Source organism: Vanessa atalanta, chromosome 2 (genome assembly GCF_905147765.1).
Source record: "Vanessa atalanta chromosome 2, ilVanAtal1.2, whole genome shotgun sequence".
NCBI lineage: Eukaryota > Metazoa > Arthropoda > Insecta > Lepidoptera > Nymphalidae > Vanessa > Vanessa atalanta.
Genome location: NC_061872.1, coordinates 3090924 through 3113565, shown reverse-complemented (window position 1 = coordinate 3113565; position 22642 = coordinate 3090924). Strand labels below are relative to the sequence as shown.

Below are 22642 nucleotides of genomic sequence, written 5' to 3'. Positions count from 1 at the left end.
TAAGTGCAAATTTACTTTTCGTGGCAACGCCCAATACCTTCATAGAATCGATATGTGACTGAACATAGGCAGCTTATATACACGAATACAAATCGCAAATGAACTTGAGACTTCTCAAAATTATTAATCGCACTCAGAATGTACGATTGTGAAATACAACAACAAATTCTTATTAATACTGAAAATATTTAATGTTATGAATCATAATTGTATTATTTATAACTGAATCTGTATTTGGCCCGAATATAAAGGTTATATCCGGTTTAAATCTACGAAGTCGAAGAAGTACTGCTGAATTTTAGCGTTTACGTATGTGCAAGTGTGTTAGATTACGTCAGGGAATAAGACAGTTTTTTTACTAATACACTAAGCCGGCTTATGAAAACTTAAATCTAAGGTTTATTTATCTTTTTTCCTATTTCCATTGGAATAGGCTATAGGGTTTTTTCTAACATCTAAATAAATTTTAATCTATTTTCTTTTTGAAATTTCCTGGCTTTCCTATTTCGTAACAATTTTTTCGTTAAATTTTCTTTTACTTTATTGTTGTGTGCATATTGAAAAAAGCATACAAGGAGGTCTCTCCTTTAAAGTTTTATTTTTTATAGCGTGTTTATAAAACAGTATAAGAATTATATTTTACAGTGGCTAGTAACGTATATAAAATGATTATAAACGAAGTAACTTCAACAATATTTGAACAAAGTTGCAGTTTTAATAGAGCAGCTTTTTATAAATTACGAAATGTTTTGTTAACTAAACATTATGATTTTTTTTCAAGATCAATCGTTAATTGCCAATCATTAGGAAGGTATCAACAATAAACGTGATTATCTATTATTTTTTTAGCTTAGTTTGGTGGTGCTTGAAGCTTTTTTTCACTTGGCAATATTGAATATCAATCATATGACGATCTGACAGTTTTGACGTTCTACAACAATTGTAATTGTATACGTCACTTTCACTATCAGATTTTCGTGCGAAGTCCCTACGATCTAAATATTTTCTTTACGTACAGGAAAGTTAATATTGTAGTTTCAATTGTAAGGAGTAGCTGTGATCAAAATGGCTAGCATACCCCTAATGTATGCTCAAGAGGACTGTGAGCTGGGAGGGAAAGACAACATTGAGGTAAAATATTCTATTTATTTATCGGATGTAAATGTAAATGGTGCAATTTGTCATGGCCTTCATTATTTACAATACAGTATTGTAAATTGTTTATCACATTCCTCAGTGAACATTTTTTGATAATTTAAAATAATTGATAAATTACTTTGAAAGATTCATTTATTTATACATTTTCATATACATGACGCTTATGTATTCAATTGATACATTTACGAGGAAACTATCTCAAATCAAATAAAATTATACTTATTATAAATAATGTAATGTAATTAATGTGTATAATGTATTAAAATATATATGCAATCATAATTTATTAAGACAACTTTTAACTACATGAATATAAACATAGCGCTTAAGTTTATTATCACTGATAAGATAGTTTTATATTATTAAAATAGACATGAATAATCATAATGGAAACAGATACACATGTAGTTTTTAGCATATATAAAGAAATAAATATTAGTGGATACATTTTTTTGTTCCAATACTTCAATTATATAATATATATCTCTGAATGAAAAATATTATTCTAGATTTTTCTAAATAATAGGAATTTTATATTATTATCATTCTCATACCCAAATGACAATATAATAAATAATTAATTCAACAATTGTAAATTTTAATTTTTTTTTTAAAAAAAAAAAAAAAAAATTAAAACAAAAGAAAAAAAGAACACACATCATACAAGCTATAGGTGTAACATACCATCCACAATATCACTAAACATTATCTACAGGCATTGTGCTCAGGATTTTGATACTATCATCTCTCCAAACTGAGCCTAGCTCAGTCTTTGTGCTAAATAATTCACCAGCATTTGGGTCACCAAAATTGTAGACCAATTTCTTAGATAGGACCATTTTTTTTTAATGCATTGGAAGGTTCCAACATTGTAACCTAGGAGGGTATCAGCATATATTTTTGAACTAACTATTGTTTATATTTTTAGGATGATTTTGCATACCGTAACAATGTAATGAACGCTGATAAGGATATTCGCCTGGGATTTGTCCGGAAAGTGTATGGCCTACTCACAATACAACTGTTGGCGACTGTGGCTATTGCTGCAGTATTTCTTCTTGTGAAACCTGTTCAGAGTTTCATACATCAAAAGTAAGCATTTCTTAATATTATACTTATAAGTCACATTTTCATATTAATATATGTCTGTAAGGAACGTAAAAATATTAGGATATTTTTATAATTAAATGCAGTAGAATCCCTATTATCCAAATACTGATTATCCAAACTCATGTCTCAACTATAATTGCCGATTTTAAATGTAACTGCACAAAGATATGTCACGATGAGTTTATTCTGGCCTCGGACGGTTCTCCCGCTCTTACTTAATTTAAAAAAGAAAGTTTTACATTTTACTTGATAACATATAACTGTATATCAGTTGAATATGAATGTTGAAATGAATTGAAAATGAAGGTTGAATAAAATTTGAATATTATTTGTCTTTGAAATCGATTATACAGATAACCCCTGGTATTATTTGATCTGCATTATTGGGACTCTTCAGTATATAATTCTTTTATTCATATTTAAAACTAATAATATTATTGACGATATTATATCAGGTCTCTGAATAATAGTATTTGTTTGATTGCTGAGGAGCCTATGTTTCCCTTGAGTGCATCAATATTGTATAATATCTATAATTTAAATTAAAATTTTAACCTACTGCGTAAATAATTGTGCACAGCCTAAACTAATAATTGTAGAATAATAAATATAGTAGTTGCATGTCTAAAAAAGCCAAGCACACCATGTTGCATAAAATCTTCCCCCAAAGAGATTGAACGGAACATACATAGGAACTATTATAGTTACATTATAAGTAATGGATGTTTGTTATTTTTAAAGTTAGAAATATTGTAAGTTATGTTTAAATTTTTGTTCATAAGTCCATCATATCAGACTGTATATTCCAAAGGTTATACCACCTTGGCTGGAGTTATACTCAAAATTTATCTACCGTGTCTTCTCCATCGCATGTGACATTGGCGAAATAATCTGTGTCTTTTTGGCACAAATAAAAGCCAGAAAAAAAATTTATTACATTTTAAAAAGAGTTTCTTAGCTGTTGTCAATGGAAATTCCCATCATGTACACAAGTTACAAAATGGAAGATTATATTTTCAATAAATTTTACTATTTTTTCCTTGAACAATTAACACAAACTAGTTCATTTCAAATAAATACTCTAATAAAATGTATAACATTTCATTTTATATGCAATCCTCATTTATTGTTTAACCAGTTGCCTAGGAATGATTCAGTAAATTCAATTGTCTTTATCTTCCTTTATTGTACAGACAAATAATCACACAAAAGATTTTTTTTTTTTTCTAATGTGGTGGTAAGTGGTCACCATTGAACATAGATATTGATGGTGTAAGCAATACTGACTATTCCTTACAACATCCAACCAAGCAATCTTGGAACTAAGATGTTATGTCCCTTGTGCCTGTAGTTACACGACTCACCCACCCTTCAAACCGGAACACAACAATACTTGCAATAGGCTTGCACAAAGCCTTACCACCAAATCAATATGTTTTCAAAGGTGGACTATTGCCAAAATGGGGTATATTACATAGCTGTTATAGAGATTTTTGTCAAATTTGAGTTAGTTAACTTGTACAACATCACTCTATCAAAAATATGACATTAACAAATGTAAAATGTCTCAATTAAATTTATATTGCACATGGATTTCTGATTAATATTTTATGTCGATTATTCAAACAATTGAATTACGAAAGAAGTATAAATAGTTGTAATAACAATTACAATATTTATGATATAAATTGCAAAATTATATGTTGTTGTTACAAAATTAAATGCTCATGTGAATGGACAATGGGAAGGAAATGTATGGGGCTTGGGCTTAACCCATAACATGAATAGTTCATGTTTTAGTACTATTATTATAATAATTAACTGATGCAATGCTTCAAAATCTCTATCTATATGTTGAGTAGTTTATATAATACTAGCTTGCCGCTTGCGAGGGAAAGGCAAGTGTTAGTTACCCTGTATCCATGACAATGTATATTAAAAAAATTATGATGATTAAGTAAAGACTTGAATGAGTAACAAAAAAAAACAAAAATCTCAGTTTTAGATTTATAATTTTAGTTATGATATCAATGGTAACAAATGAGATATGGCTCCAAAAAATTGTCTATGAACATCTTAATATACACAGTTATTCTTTTTTAAATATATATCGATATTATGCCGACCTCCGTGGTCGAGTAGTGTGTACACCGGTTTTCATGGGTAGGTTTACTCGAGATCCCGGGTTCGATACTCTGCTGAGTCGATGTTGAAAAAGTTCATTAGTTTTTTATGTTGTCTTGGGTCTGGGTGTTTGTGGTACCGTCGTTACTTCTGATTTACCATACATGCTTTAGCTACATTGGGATCAGAGTAATGTATATGAAGTTATCTAATATTTATATTATATATATGTTATGTAATAAATGTATTTATAATTGTTTTTTATTTCAGCGAATGGATGGTTTTCATTGCATTTATTCTGAGCATGGTAACATTGTTCGCTCTCATCGCTAAAAGGAGGGATTATCCTGTCAACTTATATCTACTGGCGGCTTTTGTAAGTATTCATGAAAGTTTTTGAGTAATAAAGGACTAATTATTAAATAAATAGTCAAAGACAACATTTAAGGAAAATCGGAAAAACAATTTCAAGGTTACATTGAAACTTCAGTCAAGTTTGTTATAAATTTGATAATTTCATATATAAATTTGAATTTTTTAAATAGATTGTCACATAATTAGTAACAGTATGTTTGCCTTTGTATATAGCAACATTTTATTTTATCTTAATATTTATGATGTTGAAATGTACTTTGTTTTCTATTATCAATGAATTACTTTATTCTGTTTTGTTCTTGGAAATTTACACTTAGTATTTTTTTGTATGTTCTGTATATATGTATGTTATCTTGGTTTATGTTTCGTTTTTATTATTTTATTTTAAAAAAATCATTAAATAATAAATTTAACGATTATTTCAATGTTTACACTAGTAATTTATAGAGCTATGAATGGAAATTTAATAAATTTTTATGGCAATAACATTTCTAATTGATCCATATATTCCATATTATTACTCAATGACGACGACATGAATTGTTGGAAATCTATTGAGCATGGATAATTGTCATTTTTTTTATCTCGCTTACACTTAACTATTTTACGGCTTAAAGTTTCGCTCCCCCGGGGAAAGTGAGGCATAACGGACAAAAGGACGAAATCACTTTGGAAAATTCAAGTATTTAAAATACCTGATACAATTTTGAATAGTGCTATTGATTTAAATATTGCGTTTTACTGTTCATTATATTATTGGACCAAAGTTAGTTAGCTTACAGTTGAGTGAACTGGAAGAATTCGTTATGTACGGAAAATGTTTACACTCCCTCCAGGCAAACTTTCTCTCTCTTTCTCTTTCTCTCTGACTCTTTCTATTCTGATATAACATTATTTAACCCCCTTTTTGTATCGGAACTTGTACAACAACTTCATTTCTTATCATTTATATATTTTCAGACGTTGTTAATTTATTTCATTGTGTGTGATATTTAAAACATAAGGCATATAAAGCGAAACCACGACACAGCCCTTTTTTGTATCATTATAGCTCAAGTTTTTTTTAATTTGTAACTGTCAACTGACACTAGATACGCAATTATTATTCGTCACAAATCCAACTCTTAAATAGCCTTCTGACATACTGTCAAATATTAAATCTACTAATCAAAGACAACGCGATATGGGTATAGACAAAATGACAACTACTAACTAGTTTGACAAATTGCTAAAAACCTGCTAAATTCTTATTATTCCAGACTGCGGTACAAGCATACACAATTGGCGTCGTCGTCTCCTACTACAATACATTTGTGGTCCTCCAAGCCTTAGCGCTCACTTTCACCGTAGTGTTCGCTCTAACCCTGTACACGTTGAACACTAAACGCGACTTTTCTTTCGTTGGATATGGGTAAGTCAAATGAATTTAAATCTAATAGATTAGAGATCTGATACTGAAATTATTTGAAACTTAATGTAATATGATTATTTAAATAAAATAATAAAAAAGGTGCAACGATTTCGCAAGGATCACTATGCAATCTGAAACTCTGTTTATGGAATGTTTCATCCATAGACTACAAATTCGCTAGACACAACACCACTTGACTTATTGTCCATGAATAATAAGTAACTCCGTAAATAATAACTATTTTATGATTTCAGTCTGGTAGCTGGTCTCAGTGTCTTGATCATTGGAGGCTTTATCCAGATCTTCTTACAAAGTTCTGCATTTGAAGTTGCACTATCCTTCACCGGAGCCATCTTCTTCAGTCTCTTCTTGATCTTTGACACACAACAGATGATGACCACACTCTCCCCGGAAGAATATATCTTGGCCACCATCAACCTATACATGGATATATTGAACTTGTTCCTGTACATTCTGCGAATCCTGAACGAAATAAACAGGAATTAGTCATAGTCATCTTTAGATGTTGCCAGCACTAAAAATTGTAGTTTGGTACCACATATTTTATTAGATTCAGTGTTGCTTTTAAAATATATACAAGACACAGGTATATAGCGGATTTATTTAGAAATTATATTTTCTCTTTTTTTGTTTTCTAAAACATTCCTGTTTTTTTTGTATTGTTAAAGTAAATGTTAAATTCGTAGGTACTTAATATTTTTTACAAAATAGTATCTTTATTTCTTGCACTCGATGTGTTTAAGCTTAATTCACAGTATTAATAAAATCTTGTCTTATTCTATTTTTAAACTAACCACGAAGTATATCTGTGAAAACAAATAATATCAAAGGGTTATTTTCTATGACATAAAGTTTGTTTAAAACAAACTCGATTGTAAATAATGTGTAATAAATTTTATTTAATTGTTCAATTGTGTCTTTTATTTTTTTAAGTAAGATACTATGTACCTATATTTCGGTTTCCGGTTTGAAGGGCAAGTGAGCCAGTGTAATTACAGGTACAAGTGACATAACTTAATTTCCGAGGTTGGTGGCGTGCTAGCGACGTAAGGATAGTCTTCAAAATATTCGTCTTAAAATAAACTATATATTGTGATTAGACTGTATTGATTTGACTGTCATAGATATATGTGCTGTCATTTTGAACGAATCCCTAAAATTTCAAATTTATTTAAATGTTGGTTATAGTCCTGGCCTTATATACAACTAAATGCAAATGAACCGAGACGGCTGATTTCTAGATATGTTGTAGAGGGACCTTAAAAAAGCTTAACTTGAAATTGTCGGCCTCGATTTCCTATTTGTGTTCGCCGCCATCTTGAAAAAAGGGCTGGTTTTCATTTTTTTGCAATAACTCGGCTGTGCGTCGTGATACGAGCATTTTGATAAGCTGCTTTTTTGTTGCTTCATTTACTCTCAATTTAGGTTCTTAGGTTATACATTTTTAAGCTACCATTGGTGGCTATTTACATATTGAGCAAGCAAAAAAAACAATGAATTTAGTGACTTAACAGTATACTCCCTGAGTCAGTATTGTCATCATAACCTCAGTCAAAATCGCCGGATCCTGGAGATTAATTATAATAAATATCCAGACCAGAAATTAATAGTTATTAATTCATGATTGCATATGGAATCAAAGCGAACATCACTTTCCCAATTTCCGGACACAATTTTTCTCGTCTCAATATCAAAACATTCTTCCAAACAAAATGCTCGGTCAATGCACTCGTTATAGTCACTATAAAAAGACGATTTATTTTTCCTGGGGAAAGAATTAGTTACTTGATTTCATGAACCCAAATAGTAAGCCCAATAAATTTTTCCTAACCCAATGTGTGGTTTAGATCTCAGAATTTTACTGCCTTCTAAACAAGTCTTTAGGCCAGTTTTGCGTAACCGATAGTCCGTAAAGACATTGAAACTAAAAGTATAAAAGCGTCGACACAAGAATGTGCGGCGCGAGTAGCGCTACAAGTAAAGTAACATCACGAACCAAGCAGTCAAAAATTAGAAAAAAGAATGCAATCACAAATATCGTACTAATAATCGTAAATCGTAGGATATGCATTAGCAACCTGTAAATTTTCCCACTGCTGGGCTAAAGGCCTCGTCTCCCTTTAAGGAGGTTTGGAGCATAATCCGCCACGCTGCTCTAATGCGGGTTGGCGGAATACACATGTGGCAGAATTTCATTGAAATTAGACACATGCAGGTTTCCTTTACGATGTTTTCCTTCACCGCCGAATACGAGATGAATTATAAACACAAATTAAGCACATGAAAATTCAGTGGTGCCTGCCTGGGTTTGAACCCGAAATCATCGGTTAAGATGCACGCGTTCTAACCACTTACTAAAATATATAATATACTATCTCTCTAATGTTACAATTCGGTCAAAAAGTAAAAATACTAATTGCTCTGAATAGTTTTATTTATATATAGAATAATCCTTTGTTAATTTTCATTTACTGTGATTAATAAGAATAGTGTACTGTCTAAAATTAATAACTGAGTTAAGAAATATTAAGGAAGAACCACAATAAAACACTTGTTAAGTTGCAAAACAACTGTAATTACTACATTACATAAAATACATTACCGAAGACAAAATATTTACACAATGAAATGATAAAATGGATACTTTACAAATGTTCATGAAGCTTAATCTATTTAAATTATTTATATTCATGTTTTAACTTTTCAATTATCATAAAACCAGTCAAAAAAGTCACTTCTTCGTACTTGAATTATTTTAACATTTTTAAACAAAAAATATCAATCATCTTGACAATTTTTTTAATGAAAAAAAAAGTACATTGTAATGCATTTATTTCAAACTGATTCAATTTCCAAACATTTTAAATTCTTTTTCAAATTTATGACTGCATTTTATTTATTGTTCAACTTTGCCTTCTTACTTGAAGTAAAAACTTTTTCGACATCATCGACTTCCATACTATTTTTATCATCAGCCTCATTTTCTTCACTGTTCGAATGATGTATCTCTTGATGAATATTCATGTAGTACACATCTGAAAATGTTTCTTCACAGTGTGCACACTTGAGTTCGTTTGTTTGCTCTTTTGTCTGGGGTCTGAAAAATAATCAATTCTAAGTATAAAAGATTGACTAGCATTTTCATATAAGCAGCAGCTGTTGGAGAATTAAATTCTGTATTACTAAGTTAAAACTTATTACTTTCACACTTTGACGATTGAACTGTACTAAGACGACTTTAGGAGCTGATCTATTTATTTATTTACATCAGTCTACAATTTGTATCTATATTCTATTCCAACCCAAATTAACGCGATATCACATTGTTCGAGAGCTTATTTTTAATCTATGTTATTCACTATGGATTTACTAAAAAAATGGAGTTTTAAACGTAGACGCAACTCTTATCAAAATTTTGGAAGTTTAAATTAAAATGGATATAAGTAGTTAAAGGTGTTGTATTATAAATAAAGATGTATTAATCATAAACTCTTAGTAGTGCACACTATTGCTGAGTTATTAGCATATCGTACGAAAAACGTAAATCTAAGGTTTGATGTCAAATTGATACGGCTTTAAAAGATACCTTAAAACATCATCGAGAGTTTTGAGCTTTGTCACTTCTTTGCTAGACAAAGCTTTGCATGTCCGTCTGTGCGCTGTCAACTGAGCAAATGTGTCGAAACTCTCGTTACAACCGTAGCACACACTTTTATTATGACAAGTTTCGTGTACCATTAAGTCGGTCGATGTTGTAAACGCTGAAATAATAAATTATAAAAATTGACACATGTACTAAAAATGTTTATTTCAATTTGCATGCTCTGGGTAATATACATTGTTTTTTTTTATCCAATTAAGTATAGAAAGGTCAATGTCATCAGTCCTATAAATAAACAGGTATTAAAAGTATGGTCAGCAAAAAAACATTTTGCAATTTTACATTTTAACTTACTCATCATGATATGGACTATTCTTATTTGGATCTCGTTGCATAACTGAGTAGTTGCAATAAAAAAATACCATAAATGAAAAAAATATATATCGAAAATACAAATAGTTAACAAAAATATTTTTAGATTTATGGTTCAACTATAATTAGTACGAAATATTGTAATTTAAATACACAACTATTTATGTAAATTATTCAATAGCACTGAAGTCATTAAAATAGCAGGTATCTCTCTCTGCTTATTAAATTGTTATATGATGGACCTCCTCCTGGATATTTTTTTATATTCAAACTTTTTATAAATATGCATAATATCTTTTAAAAGGTATAAATCACTTCCTACACCATTTACTGTGTGAATATATTATTCTGCATACATATGATAAATAAAAGCATATAGTTCTGCTTTTCTGCCCATTTCAGATGGTTTTTGTTACCATAAGCAATTTTTCAAAGTCATCATGCACTACAACACTTACTTCGTCTACATATAGCACAGATATATTTACATTTTTTCTTTTCCGGTGACAAGCTGTTATTACTCTTTCGCTTGACCGACTTGTAGGAATGTTGTGCAATTACATGAGCCTAAAAAAAATAATTGATTATAAGTTTGAAAAATGTCTTTATCCCACAATAATCGGCTTCTACATATAAATGTCTGTATTTAAGCTTTTACATTTATAAACTATATAATTACTAGCTGATCCACATGATTTCACCAACATTTAACATTACTGCTGCACCGCAATGAATCACAGCATGATATTATACAGCATATATATCAAGAAATGGGCTATTTAACACAAAAGTTTTATTCCAAATTGCACTGGTCGATTAGATCCTGGGTTTATCACATTTTCACCATTATATATTACTAAAGACTAAAGATAAAAATCTGTCGCAGGTACTGATGAATCTGTACCAGCTCATAATGATTTAGAACAACAAACATACTGACATTATAAAAGCTTTCAGAAAGATTTTAACAATATAACTTCATATGGTAATAATGGATATTAAAGATTATACCTTCAATCCAGTAACACTATTAAATGCCTTCATACAAAGCATACATTCAAGTGACAGATCCGAATGTATTGGATCCACGTCGTCTTCTTCACTTAATGGTTCCTCCTTGACTTGGGCAATCAAATGCTAAAATTAAAAATACACATATGTTTAACACCTTAACCATATAGAAAAAAAAACATTAGTGAAAGCAGTAGATACAAATTTGAAGTGAAGCTTATTAATAATGTTAAAACTTATATTGAACTTTTTAAAAGATCTAGAAACTATATTGTCCATTATATATATACAAATATTTTTCCAGAAGTTACACACTGATATTTAAAAGACAAGGCATCGTTAAATTGACTTGACATTCCTAAATAGTCCCTTTCAAGATAAATATTTGGTACAATTTGATTTAAAAGTTTGTATTGTCAGTATGTACCGTAACAGTAATTACCATAATAAAAATATCTATTAGTTTGCTGTCTTATAAAATATAATAGTATATAAATAAAACTCACATCCCCATTATCACTGTTTCCATTTGTTAAATGTGTCTCACTAGAATTTAAATGGTCCAATGGAATGTTTCCTGCAAAATAATGATAAATTATACTTGACACAAATTTCATAAGGCACATTTTACTTTATTTACCATAGATAAATCAACTTTAATAATTCATTGGATTATCATTTATTTAATTTATACATCTACTTCAGACTTAGTAATATTCAAATGTCTTTAAATTATAGAATTTGAAGATTTTTTGAATACAATCTCCTGAATGAAACAAGTTATTTGAAACACCAACAAAAAATTGATCTACCCTGTAGGAATTTTGTCATATCACTACAGTTTTTACTGACAAATAATTAATTGTCTAATTATTAATATAATTTTATGCAACCCTTACCATTCACTGTGACTTGTATCTGTAGAGGTTGCTGCTGAATCATTTCTTCGGGCTCAATTTTAATAATGTCTAAGTTTGGTATATCTTCTCTAGATGTATCATATGTGCCGTTTATAGCAGGATACTCATTCTCTTCATCGGATAGGACTTCTTGTTTAATTTCAACATTCATAGAATTGTCATACATAGAGCTAGCTAAAGATTTATCTACTTGGATTGGTTTCGGCCAGACCCTTTCATTGGATGAGTTATGCTCCGTAGTATCATCTGCATACCTTTGTCTTAGTATTAGATCATTTTTCTTAACAATTGCCGTAAAATTACAAGCATTTAGCAATAAATGACAGCATGTCTCGCATATTACTTTGGAATGTCTGTCCGTTTCTGATATCTGTGTTGAAGAAAAATTTTAAATAAATGTAAATATTCCAATGGTCATCTATGAATAGTTAAGTTAATATTGTAGAATAGACAGATTCATAACATTTTTTTTAGTAAAATCGTAAAGATTTATGTTTTTACAGCCATAAGTGGAAGATGAACTTTTATTTATGCAGCCGACTCTATGACAAAACAGACAGTCAACTGACAAGTATAATTTCAGAATAAATATCAGTTAAAATATAAGATTAAACCATGTCAATATTTAAAAAACCATCAATGAAAAAAATATTAGAATAAATATGTTAAAATATACAAATATTTAAATATATTTGTATTACATGAACTTTCGTATTGTGTAAGGAACATTAACGATGTTCAACCGTCGTGTTTATTTATGAACATTTACCTGTAGATTCGCTATTTTCGCCAAGTCCTCCGCTATACTATTTTCCATTCCATCCCAAGGCGGCGTCCAACTCTCGAATATATTGTATAAAACGGAATCCGTGTTCATAATTTGCAAACATGCACGACATTCTAAGGAATCGTTTTCTGCTTCCGTTTGTATCTCACTCTCTATATCAGTCATTGCAGCGAACTGATCATAAAAAATGCATGTTTTATTCACTAAATAGTTAATCGCAATATATTAAATATTTATCGAAATAAAAACATAGTAATGACAAGGACATTGAGTTATTGACATATTTTGACATAGGCATAGACAAATAAGCTAACAAAAAAGATTTATTTTAGTAATATATATTTTATAAGTAACAGTGGGATATATTTTGTTATAAATACTTACAATTTACGAAGTTGTTACAAAACTATGATGTTTAATTTAATATTCCTGCATCACTCAAAACCTTGTATGTTTTATGTCTAAACAACAATGAAATGTCATTTCGATTTAATATTAAACCTTGAAGTTTTACTAAACGTAATAAAATTTTAAATAAAATAAATTGAATCTTAACATGAATGTACTATTTGTTTGTCACGTTAATCGTCGATCTATTGTAGTTACATTGAATGTTGCTTCGAATTCAATATCCCGACTGTACTATGTGTGCGGTGTACCGAACTACTATTAGACATTTGCGTAGTCTATGCTTGACAGGTCTAAAATATTTAGTGTTCCCTTTTTTAACTTCAATAATAAACGAATAAATATTAATGTACACTGCAACTAATTTTTAAAACGACTAAATAAATGTTGCATTTAAATATTTTATCAAAAATAGGATATATAGGTTTTTAAGACCTACCGTAAGCAGCAACTCAAAAAATACAGATTATACATATATTTGTGATCATCTCAAAGACTAGAGATGACAGTGGTAGAAAAGTGCTGCCGCTACAAAATAAATTTCATTATAATGGGTAAGTAAGAAATTAGATATATTGTATTTGCAAAGTAAGGTAGCAAAAGCTGTCTAGTAATTAATAAAATAAAACAAGTATACAGTTTTCTTTTACCAATATTATTTTTGTGCTCTAATCGAAATAATTTTTTTTTCTTATAATGCATGTTCTGTACTTTAGATTAATATTCTAGGAAACATTTATGCACAACACTTTAAATTATATTTGAATGAATTGTAGAACAAAAATTCTCACTTACCTATAAATTATATTCCATATTTTTATTTTATATTCTGTTATTCAAACCAACAAAAAGCAACAAAAGTGATATAAAGACGGACAGTATTGTCTGATTTTCAAGGGCAAACTTCCCGTCAAGTGGGGTATTTCCTTATTTTTCATAACTACGTTATAATTTATTTTGTCAAGATTTGGAAATAATGATAGAGTTATTATTTTAATGAAATTGAAGAAAACAGGATAATTTGCAATTAAATATATATTATTGTTTATTTATTTCACATTAGAAAACACTGACACAACAAAGAACGGTCCTCAAAGTTTCTGTTGGCAACCATTCGCGTGCATCACCTATTGTAGTAAACTTCTCCAGTTTGATGACTATATACTAAAAAAAGAAAAATATACATAATGTATTTTAGTTCTTCTGTTTATTGCATAAAATAAATATATTGGCTTTCTCTAGATTATCTAGACTAGATATTAATCAACGTTACCATTAGATAAGCCAATAAATTTGTTTTAGCTTTTTTCCCTATATATAAGTTCTCAATTGTATGCTTTATGAATACATGATTTTATATATCAAAGTCAAAGTCAAGGCAAATTTTAAGGGATTTTTTTTCAAAATGAAATTAAACCTTTTTAAAGATAGCATAAAATTTCGTTTACTTTTCCGGCGCCAAATGACTTCCTTTAAATAGTCGTATGAAGTGATCTCGCATATTAATTATAAAAACGTTTTGATCATAAATTTAAGTTAAAAATTCTAAGTACGTATTGTTTCGATGGATTAGGGGATTATACATACTTTGCCATTGATATAGTATAATCCAGGTTCAGTTTTACATTTCTGTACTTGAAAATGGTTGCGAATGTTCCTCAATGAACCAATATCATCATAATTTAGCTCAGAGTTACTAGCGTTCGAGTCATGAGCAATGTAATTGTATTTCCTTTGTGCTCTATTAGCCACTGATTGCACCTTTTGTTCGGTCAAATGCCGATTAATTTCTGCTCTTGATTGTCGAGAACGTCTCGCAGAATTTCGTGCTCTTTGTTTTGCCAGACGTTGTGAACGTTCAACGTTTGATTCCCTATGCCGGATTTTTTTATTACTTAGTCGTTGATTTGTTAAACGACGAGAATAGAAATGAGACAGAAGATGAACATTTATACTTTCATCTTCTTTCTCATTTCTACACAAAAGTCTTTGTCTTCTTGCTTTAGAAGACTGCTGAGAAAGCTGAGATTTCCTACGAGGCATTTAGTGTCAACTGAAATTAAAAAAATATATTAAATACCTTAGAAGAAACAACGTTCAGAAGTTTTATTAAATCTTATTTTGACCTAAAGTTTAAATACTGTACACAATTATATTCAAATAAAACATCATCATCATCTAATTATCTAATAAAGAGCTAATGTTACAGTACCACACAAAAAATCACTACAATACACAAATACACTAAAAATCATGCGAGGTAAATAGATTTCATAAAGTAGAGACGAGATGATACTATCGATAGGAGTCCAGAATAGTTTTAGAGGTCAACTATCGATAGTTCTGCAACACTATCACGAAGTACATAACAAATGCGTCTTTTGGGGTATAGACCCGGAGATAATGACACAAAATTCTAGGTCATTTGTACCAGTATGGCGGTTCTTCAGGGGTCTAATTACGTAAAGGCAAAAAGGAAAATAATGGTCATAGCGCTCGCACCGGTGGCCCAATCACGCGGGCGTTAAACGTACGCGTCGCATAAATAACGAGTGTCGAACGATTTGTTCCACAAAAATGCTTGTATTTTCAGATAGTCATACTTCTCGGGTGTGACTTACAGCCCGCAATACCGACGCGAATACATTAATTTAAATAATACAATTCAACCATTTGTACCAGGCTAATTTTTGCATAGCTAATCATCGTCGAGTAGCCGTCCACGAAAATCACCTTACCATACTTTTCCGACAGTTCCCAATGGCCGCCATACCACTGCAAAGGATTAATTTTTTTTTTCGCCAAACGATTTGTATCAGTATTGCTTTTGATTTTTTGGAAAGTATTTGGCAAAATGTGACCGTTATTATTTTTACCATACTTCTAGTAGGGGGAAAAAGTGCTGCCATACTTGAAATACTTATTTATTTGACACGTTTTAAAAATACGACTGTAAAATTCGTAAAATATTTTTTTACATCATATAGCCCAATGCTATTGATTCCTGATATTAGCACTTTAAGCATAGAAATTCTTAGACTTAGGCTTTGTTACATCAAAACATATTGATTTATATAAACATAGAGAACAAACTTTTTGTTTTACAAGTTTGAACTATTAATTGACCGATAGTAACAAATACAAATGTCGTATACTCCATTCCAACCATAACAGGAAAATAGCCAAATAAACAACATTTGACATCAAATTGATGCAATATTAATTTATGCATGATATTCAGTATGGATTTGCGAAAAAATAGCGTTTGAACTTTAACGAAATTGTTATCGGAATTTTGGAAGTAAAATTAAAGTGGAAAAAAGTATTTAAGTATAATAATGTTGTATTATAAATAAATATATATTAAACATAAACTCTTAGGTGTGCACAATAGAGTTATTAGTAAATCACATGTAATACGTAAACGCGCTATGGTTTGGTTAAGTTGTTAGTATAAGGCATGTAAAAATATTTTTTTTGTGTGAATCGTTTCACGAGCAAATAGACGCTTAAATAGTACTTGTTAAGTGTTTTATTTTTTGGCATAAGTAGCCTGCCGGAATTTTATTCACTAAGGTCTGTTTATCTTTATTCCTATATCCATTGGAATAGGCTATAGATAATGATTAAAAGAGCTATTAGAGATATTTGAGTAATTTTCCGGTTGTTAGCTCATCGAGTCTTCCGGGCTATACAGACCTAAAGGATTTTAACTACAAACTAATCCGCTCTTGCATATCTCGTACTAATACGATGCTTATTACCCTGCTGGTGAAACATTATTTATTTATTACACCTATAAATGTATATACTGTACAGATACACTCAATAAATATATTGTAACAATCGATCTTTTTTTCTCATCAACAACAACATTAATCAACAGTTAATATTTTTTTATTTATTTACATAGAAAATACAAGTTAAATACATAAGTTGTTGCAAATTGTTAAAATGATTAAATGAATAACTCTTTTGTCTCTCTTCAAATGCTTTCACACGTTTGTGTAATAGGTAAATTTAATTCTAGGGTCACACAGGGATGTCGGAAGTACTGAAAGTATCGGTTAATATTCAATAAAATATATACATTGATAATGATCGAGAGATGAGACAATGTATCGTTGTGAAATTTAGTCTGTTCTTTAACAAAAATAATGTTTTTATAACTATTTCAATATTAATAAAATGATTCATTTGAAAAATAATGAACGATAACTATAGTTGTCGTTTATTAAATCGATCCGAAATGCGTATCAGCCTTAATTACGATTAAAAGTTAGTAATTAAAAGATTTCTATATTGATATTTTTTTTATTTTTTATTTTTAAAATAAACTTAATCGACGGTAAAATTTTTGAAGTTAGGGTGAATAACAACTACTCTATATCTATATCACTGATACTTTCCTGACAAAATTTCTGATCTTGGAAGCAACTTGAATGGTGGAAGATAGACCGGCTTAGGCTCAAATTGTCATGTGGGTAAGAGACTTTTAACAATTGACATTTTGTTTAGCTCTCCATAGTCTATCCCATAGACTGTACTATAGACTATACTATAGTCTAAGTCTAAACTTTGTATTAATGTCATTAACAACATACTGCATAACCTAACTTTTAATATTTTATTCTATTATTATTAAAATAAAATAAGTAAGGCATAAAAATGGAAGAAGAAGGGACACCAACTGTTAGCTTAGTATCATGCGTGCATTTTGTAAAGCGCGGAGTAGCAAAAGCTGTACCAGAAAAGGTAAAAAATATTTTTAAAATGTGTACACTGCGTAATACAAAAAAAATATTTTATAATTAAACTTGTTTTAGATTGAACTAACCGAAAAGGAATTGGAGAAAATAATTAAACAAACTGCTACTGAATTGCGGTTAGTATCTAATTTAATGTTTATATAAAAATATTATAAACTTTCGCTATATCATTAGAATTTTATGTTATCTTTTTGTAAACAAAAAAATATTTCAAGTTTAACTGAGGATGGCGATGATCAGAGTGACGATGAGGCTGAAAATGCTGAACAAGTTAGGGATCCACCAGCTGATCCCAATGACGAATTTAATTTTGAAAATTATGATCAAGAGGAAGGAAGTGAGTTTTATTTAATAATTTATAAAGTTGTCATAGGTTTTAAGTATAAAAAAGTTGTTTTCATCAATGGTTCAGTGGCTTAGCCGTAACAGAGAAACAGACAGACAGAATCACTATTTGTGATATTGGTATAGGTATGGATAAGTATTCATGAACTCAAAACAAAAATTATATTAAATTAATAGCAGGGGCCAGTGACTAGAATACATGAGTTTTAGCCAAAGATTGCAGGTTCAAAACCGCAGGCACGACTGATATTTTATGTGGAATAATTAATATTCAGTAGAACACGAAAGGCTTTTACTTTAACTTAACTGTGTATTTTAATATTACTGTATGGTTTAATGTTTAACAATGTTCAAATTATGTTTGAAGGTGATCCAGTTGGCATTGGGACTATAGCTACACTTCCAAACTTAGGTGATCTCAGTGAAAATGTTCAAATACGAGTAAGTAAACAATAAAATTATCATAAACATAAGAGTAAAAATAAAACAGTAACGGAATGTTAATTATTTGTCTTAGACAGAGGGTCCCGACAGTGATGAAGAGGATGATATAATTAAACCAGATGACAATCTCCTTCTCGTAGGGCATGTGGAGACTGATGCTAGTGTATTAGAAGTATATAGTGAGTAATTTAATTTACATTTAAAATATTACGTATTATATATATTACTTGTCAAAATATTACATATTTTAAATAAAGAATTTAATTTGTTTTTTTATTCATGTTTGACTTACACATAAGAAATATGTATTTTTTGTAATCATTAAAATAAAATTATTTATTATTGACATAAATTAAATTGTATTATAGTCTATAGTGTTTTCTTACAGTCTTCAATAAAGAAGAGGGATCATTCTATGTCCACCATGATATTATCTTGCCCTGGTTTCCTCTCTGCATTGAATGGTTGAGTCATGACCCATCAGATCCACAACCAGGTAATTTTGATACTTTATATTAATAACCATGTGATTGAAGTTGAGTTTTTGTATGTGAAAATTGGCTTTTTTATTAAATATATTTAAATTTACAATAACTCAAAAACTACCAACAACTACTAATATGCTATTTTTAGTTCTCTTGTGAGGAATGTACATAAATACAATTTTTATATAAAAAATTGTAAAAGAGGATTCTAAATACACAATTAATACTTAGAAGTGAGTTATAAGTTAAATTACCTCCAGAATTGAATATTGAATGCAAGGTGACTTTTTTTTTAACCAAATAGTTGTTCCAGATATCAGAGCATACATAAAAAATAAATACTTCAGCTTTATTATATTAGTAGATATACTAATATTTTTAAAATAAAATAAATTAAATTATCAAAATATTATTGCCTTCCAGGTAACCTCTGCGCATTGGGTGGCATGGATCCAGTTATCCAAGTATGGGACTTAGATATAGAAAACTGCCTGGAACCAGCTTTCAAACTAGGCAAAAAGCCAAATAAAAAGAAAAAAACTAAAAGAATAGGACACAAGGAGGCTGTATTGGACCTTTCGTGGAACAGGAATTTTACGTGAGTTAATAGTAATAAACCAACATTTCAAGACACTTGATTAAATTATCTTATTGAAGATATTAAGATGATTACAAACTCCATAGACAATTACAATTATTTTTTATTTCCAGTCATGTCCTTGCTAGTGGGTCAGCTGACAATACAGTCTTATTGTGGGATCTGGATAAAGGCTCCCCGCACACAAAGTTAGACTACTTTGAAGATAAGGTATTTTACAGTGTTTTTTTTTTAAATAAGTAAATTATAATCTAATCAAATATCACTCAAGTTAGTAAAATGAGATGTTACTACAGAATATTACCTTAAACCAGGTAAAATTAATTCACATTTATTTTTAATCAATAGTTAAATTTAGGATCCACATAACATTAAGACTAAACACAACTTAAATGTTTAGAAAAATGTAATAACTTAGTATTTTCCTTTGCAGGTGCAATCCTTGTGCTTTCATCCGCTGGAGGCGCAGACGTTGCTGTCGGGGTCGTGCGACGGTCGCGCGCGCGTGACCGACTGTCGCGCGACGGACGCACACCGCGCGTGGAGCCTGGGGCCGGAGATAGAGCGCGTGGTGTGGGACACACACAACCCGTTCTGCTTCGCGGTTAGACTTGACAAAATCTATAGCTAGCAAATGAATTACTTTTATAAGTCACTAGGTGTCGTCTGTGGCTTCGAACGCGTTTTAGGTGTTAGGCATAAAATGTTTTTCGTTAGAGTTCAAGCTTGCTTCTTATCGAATTTCATCAAATTCGTTAAAAAAGTATATTGGTGGTGAAAGAGCAATAGTACTTCTGAATGTAATGATAATGTAGCTATTGAAATATGTTTTTGACAGATGAGTAATAATGAAGGAAAAGTGGCTTATGTGGACTGTCGACAAGACGAGCCTCTCTGGACAATAGACGCTCACCAGAAGGAAGTCACAGGTAAGACTAATGCATATGAATTGTGATCCTATTTTATTATAATTAATTGAGGAAATAAACCAACCAGAGAGAAGTGATTACACCTAAGAATGTCATATGTATCAGATGCATAATTATTTTAAAATATGTTTAATGCTTTGTGTTTATATTTTTAATTGAAAGTGCTTGACACTAAGTATATAATTTTTTATGTAAATCTTACAATTTGACTAAACTTTATAACTTAAACATAATATTTTTTAGGCATAGTAGATAACAAATTGATTAATATATGAGCATAGTAGAAAGAACAGATGTATGTATAATATTTTGAATTCCATATTGATGTTTCAGGACTCATAATAAGTGATAATGTTCCCGGGTTGTTGATAACGGTGGGCTCCGATGAGAAATTCAAAACATGGGATATAACGAGGTAAATGAATTTTAATGGAGGCTATTTTTTTATTATTTTTAATAGAAATAAATAATCTTATTGGGTAACAGGGGTATATCTTACCAGTTTAGTAATTAGTTATATATTTGATGATGGCTTTGGCTCACATATATGTCACTGAAGTCCTAAACGACTTCACGGATTTTGATGATATTTGTTTGTGTGCGTTTGAGTTTTGTGTCCTGGATAGCTTAGAATGTAACCGGTAGATGACGATCAACTTCAAGCTTTTTTTAACGAAAATAAATAATTATCTTATTACACTCTTATGAAGTTGTTGCAGACAGCTCGTATTAGCATTACATAACAAATTATTTATCTAAAATCAGAGAAATATAATGCACATTTTTTCAGTTCATCGCCGCTACAAATCAGTGAGCGTTCAGTAAGGGTGGGGCAAGTTTTGTGCGCGTCTCAGTGTCCCGACGCGCCCTTCTCGCTGGCCGTTGGCGGAGACAACAAGGAGTGCTTCATCGAGATCGTGGACCTCACAACGAATGAAGAGGGTGAAATAACAATTTATCTTTAAATATAATTCAACTATACTAAATTTGACAATACACACAACAAAAGAACAGTCAAAGCCCATACATACATACATAGTTATTATTTATAAAGATGTCCAATGAAAGTGGTGTAATAAATTAGTTAGCTATATATGTAAGCTTATAAATAAAAATAACCCTAAAAAGGCTAAATAATACGTATAAATAAATTGACAATTGAGGTTAGGACTTAAGATTTAGTATGAAAAACAAACAACATATTTTAACTAGCAAGTAACGATGAATATTCAAACTAATTATTTTGTATAAAAATAACATACATGGTTATTTATTATTAATGTTAATAATACTAATTTCACTTTCTATCAAATGAATAAGGATACTCAGTATTTTAATTACGAACGTAATAAATAACTGTGCGCTTTCGGAATACAAGAAAATATTCACATTCGAAAAAAAATAAGAACCATAAAGAAAAAATAAATTTCATGACTTGATTTTTTTTTACATAAATGACCACGAATGCCATTCTTTCATATTACACAATATTGATTATATTTTTTGATGACTAATTTCTCAAGTTAAAGTTACATGCATGCTGTGCCCGGGAATATCAGCCACAAATTGACGATTGTTATTTTTCTACAATTAAATGATAATTAATATTAAATGTGATTTGTATATTTTCAGTTATGAATCGCTTCGGATCACGAACGCAGGCTCCAGTCGCCAACAATGATGCTATGGAGTCATAGGAATATTTGATGACATTTGTTTACATTGTAAAAATTATATTGTATATTAAAAATTATTTTATAAATAAAAAAAAAAA

General features: G+C 30.0%; 3 protein-coding genes across 5 annotated transcripts; 2 read left to right on the top strand and 1 right to left on the bottom strand.

Annotated features, from left to right (window-relative positions):
• Nucleotides 1-942: 942 nt before the first annotated feature.
• On the top strand, nt 943-7110 carry LOC125071130 (protein lifeguard 4-like). The gene is made up of 5 exons (XM_047681224.1): nt 943-1131; nt 2087-2250; nt 4663-4768; nt 6027-6178; nt 6433-7110. Exons 1-5 carry the CDS (start codon nt 1066-1068, stop codon nt 6683-6685), a joined length of 741 nt encoding a protein of 246 aa, XP_047537180.1. The 5' UTR covers nt 943-1065; the 3' UTR covers nt 6686-7110.
• A 1738-nt stretch (nt 7111-8848) lies between these two features.
• On the bottom strand, nt 8849-13759 carry LOC125071254. Of its 3 annotated transcripts, none has more exons than XM_047681402.1 (8): nt 13738-13759; nt 12873-13064; nt 12083-12473; nt 11690-11760; nt 11184-11309; nt 10631-10739; nt 9786-9960; nt 8849-9296 (listed from the first exon to the last, which is right to left on the bottom strand). In XM_047681402.1, the coding sequence occupies exons 2-8, from the start codon at nt 13053-13055 to the stop codon at nt 9092-9094; spliced, it is 1260 nt and encodes a 419-aa protein (XP_047537358.1). In that variant the 5' UTR covers nt 13056-13064; nt 13738-13759; the 3' UTR covers nt 8849-9091. The 3 variants fall into 3 exon arrangements, with proteins under 3 accessions (XP_047537358.1, XP_047537367.1, XP_047537349.1); XM_047681411.1 differs by lacking the exon at nt 13738-13759 and adding an exon at nt 13275-13632 and having other exon boundaries at nt 10661-10739; XM_047681393.1 differs by lacking the exon at nt 13738-13759 and adding an exon at nt 13275-13630.
• A 4112-nt stretch (nt 13760-17871) lies between these two features.
• LOC125069904 (periodic tryptophan protein 1 homolog) lies at nt 17872-22641 on the top strand. Its single transcript, XM_047679517.1, has 13 exons — nt 17872-18053; nt 18125-18183; nt 18283-18404; nt 18780-18853; nt 18930-19035; nt 19245-19352; nt 19765-19939; nt 20053-20149; nt 20373-20543; nt 20778-20868; nt 21202-21283; nt 21659-21810; nt 22501-22641. The coding sequence occupies exons 1-13, from the start codon at nt 17967-17969 to the stop codon at nt 22563-22565; spliced, it is 1389 nt and encodes a 462-aa protein (XP_047535473.1). The 5' UTR covers nt 17872-17966; the 3' UTR covers nt 22566-22641.
• Nucleotide 22642: the final 1 nt, after the last annotated feature.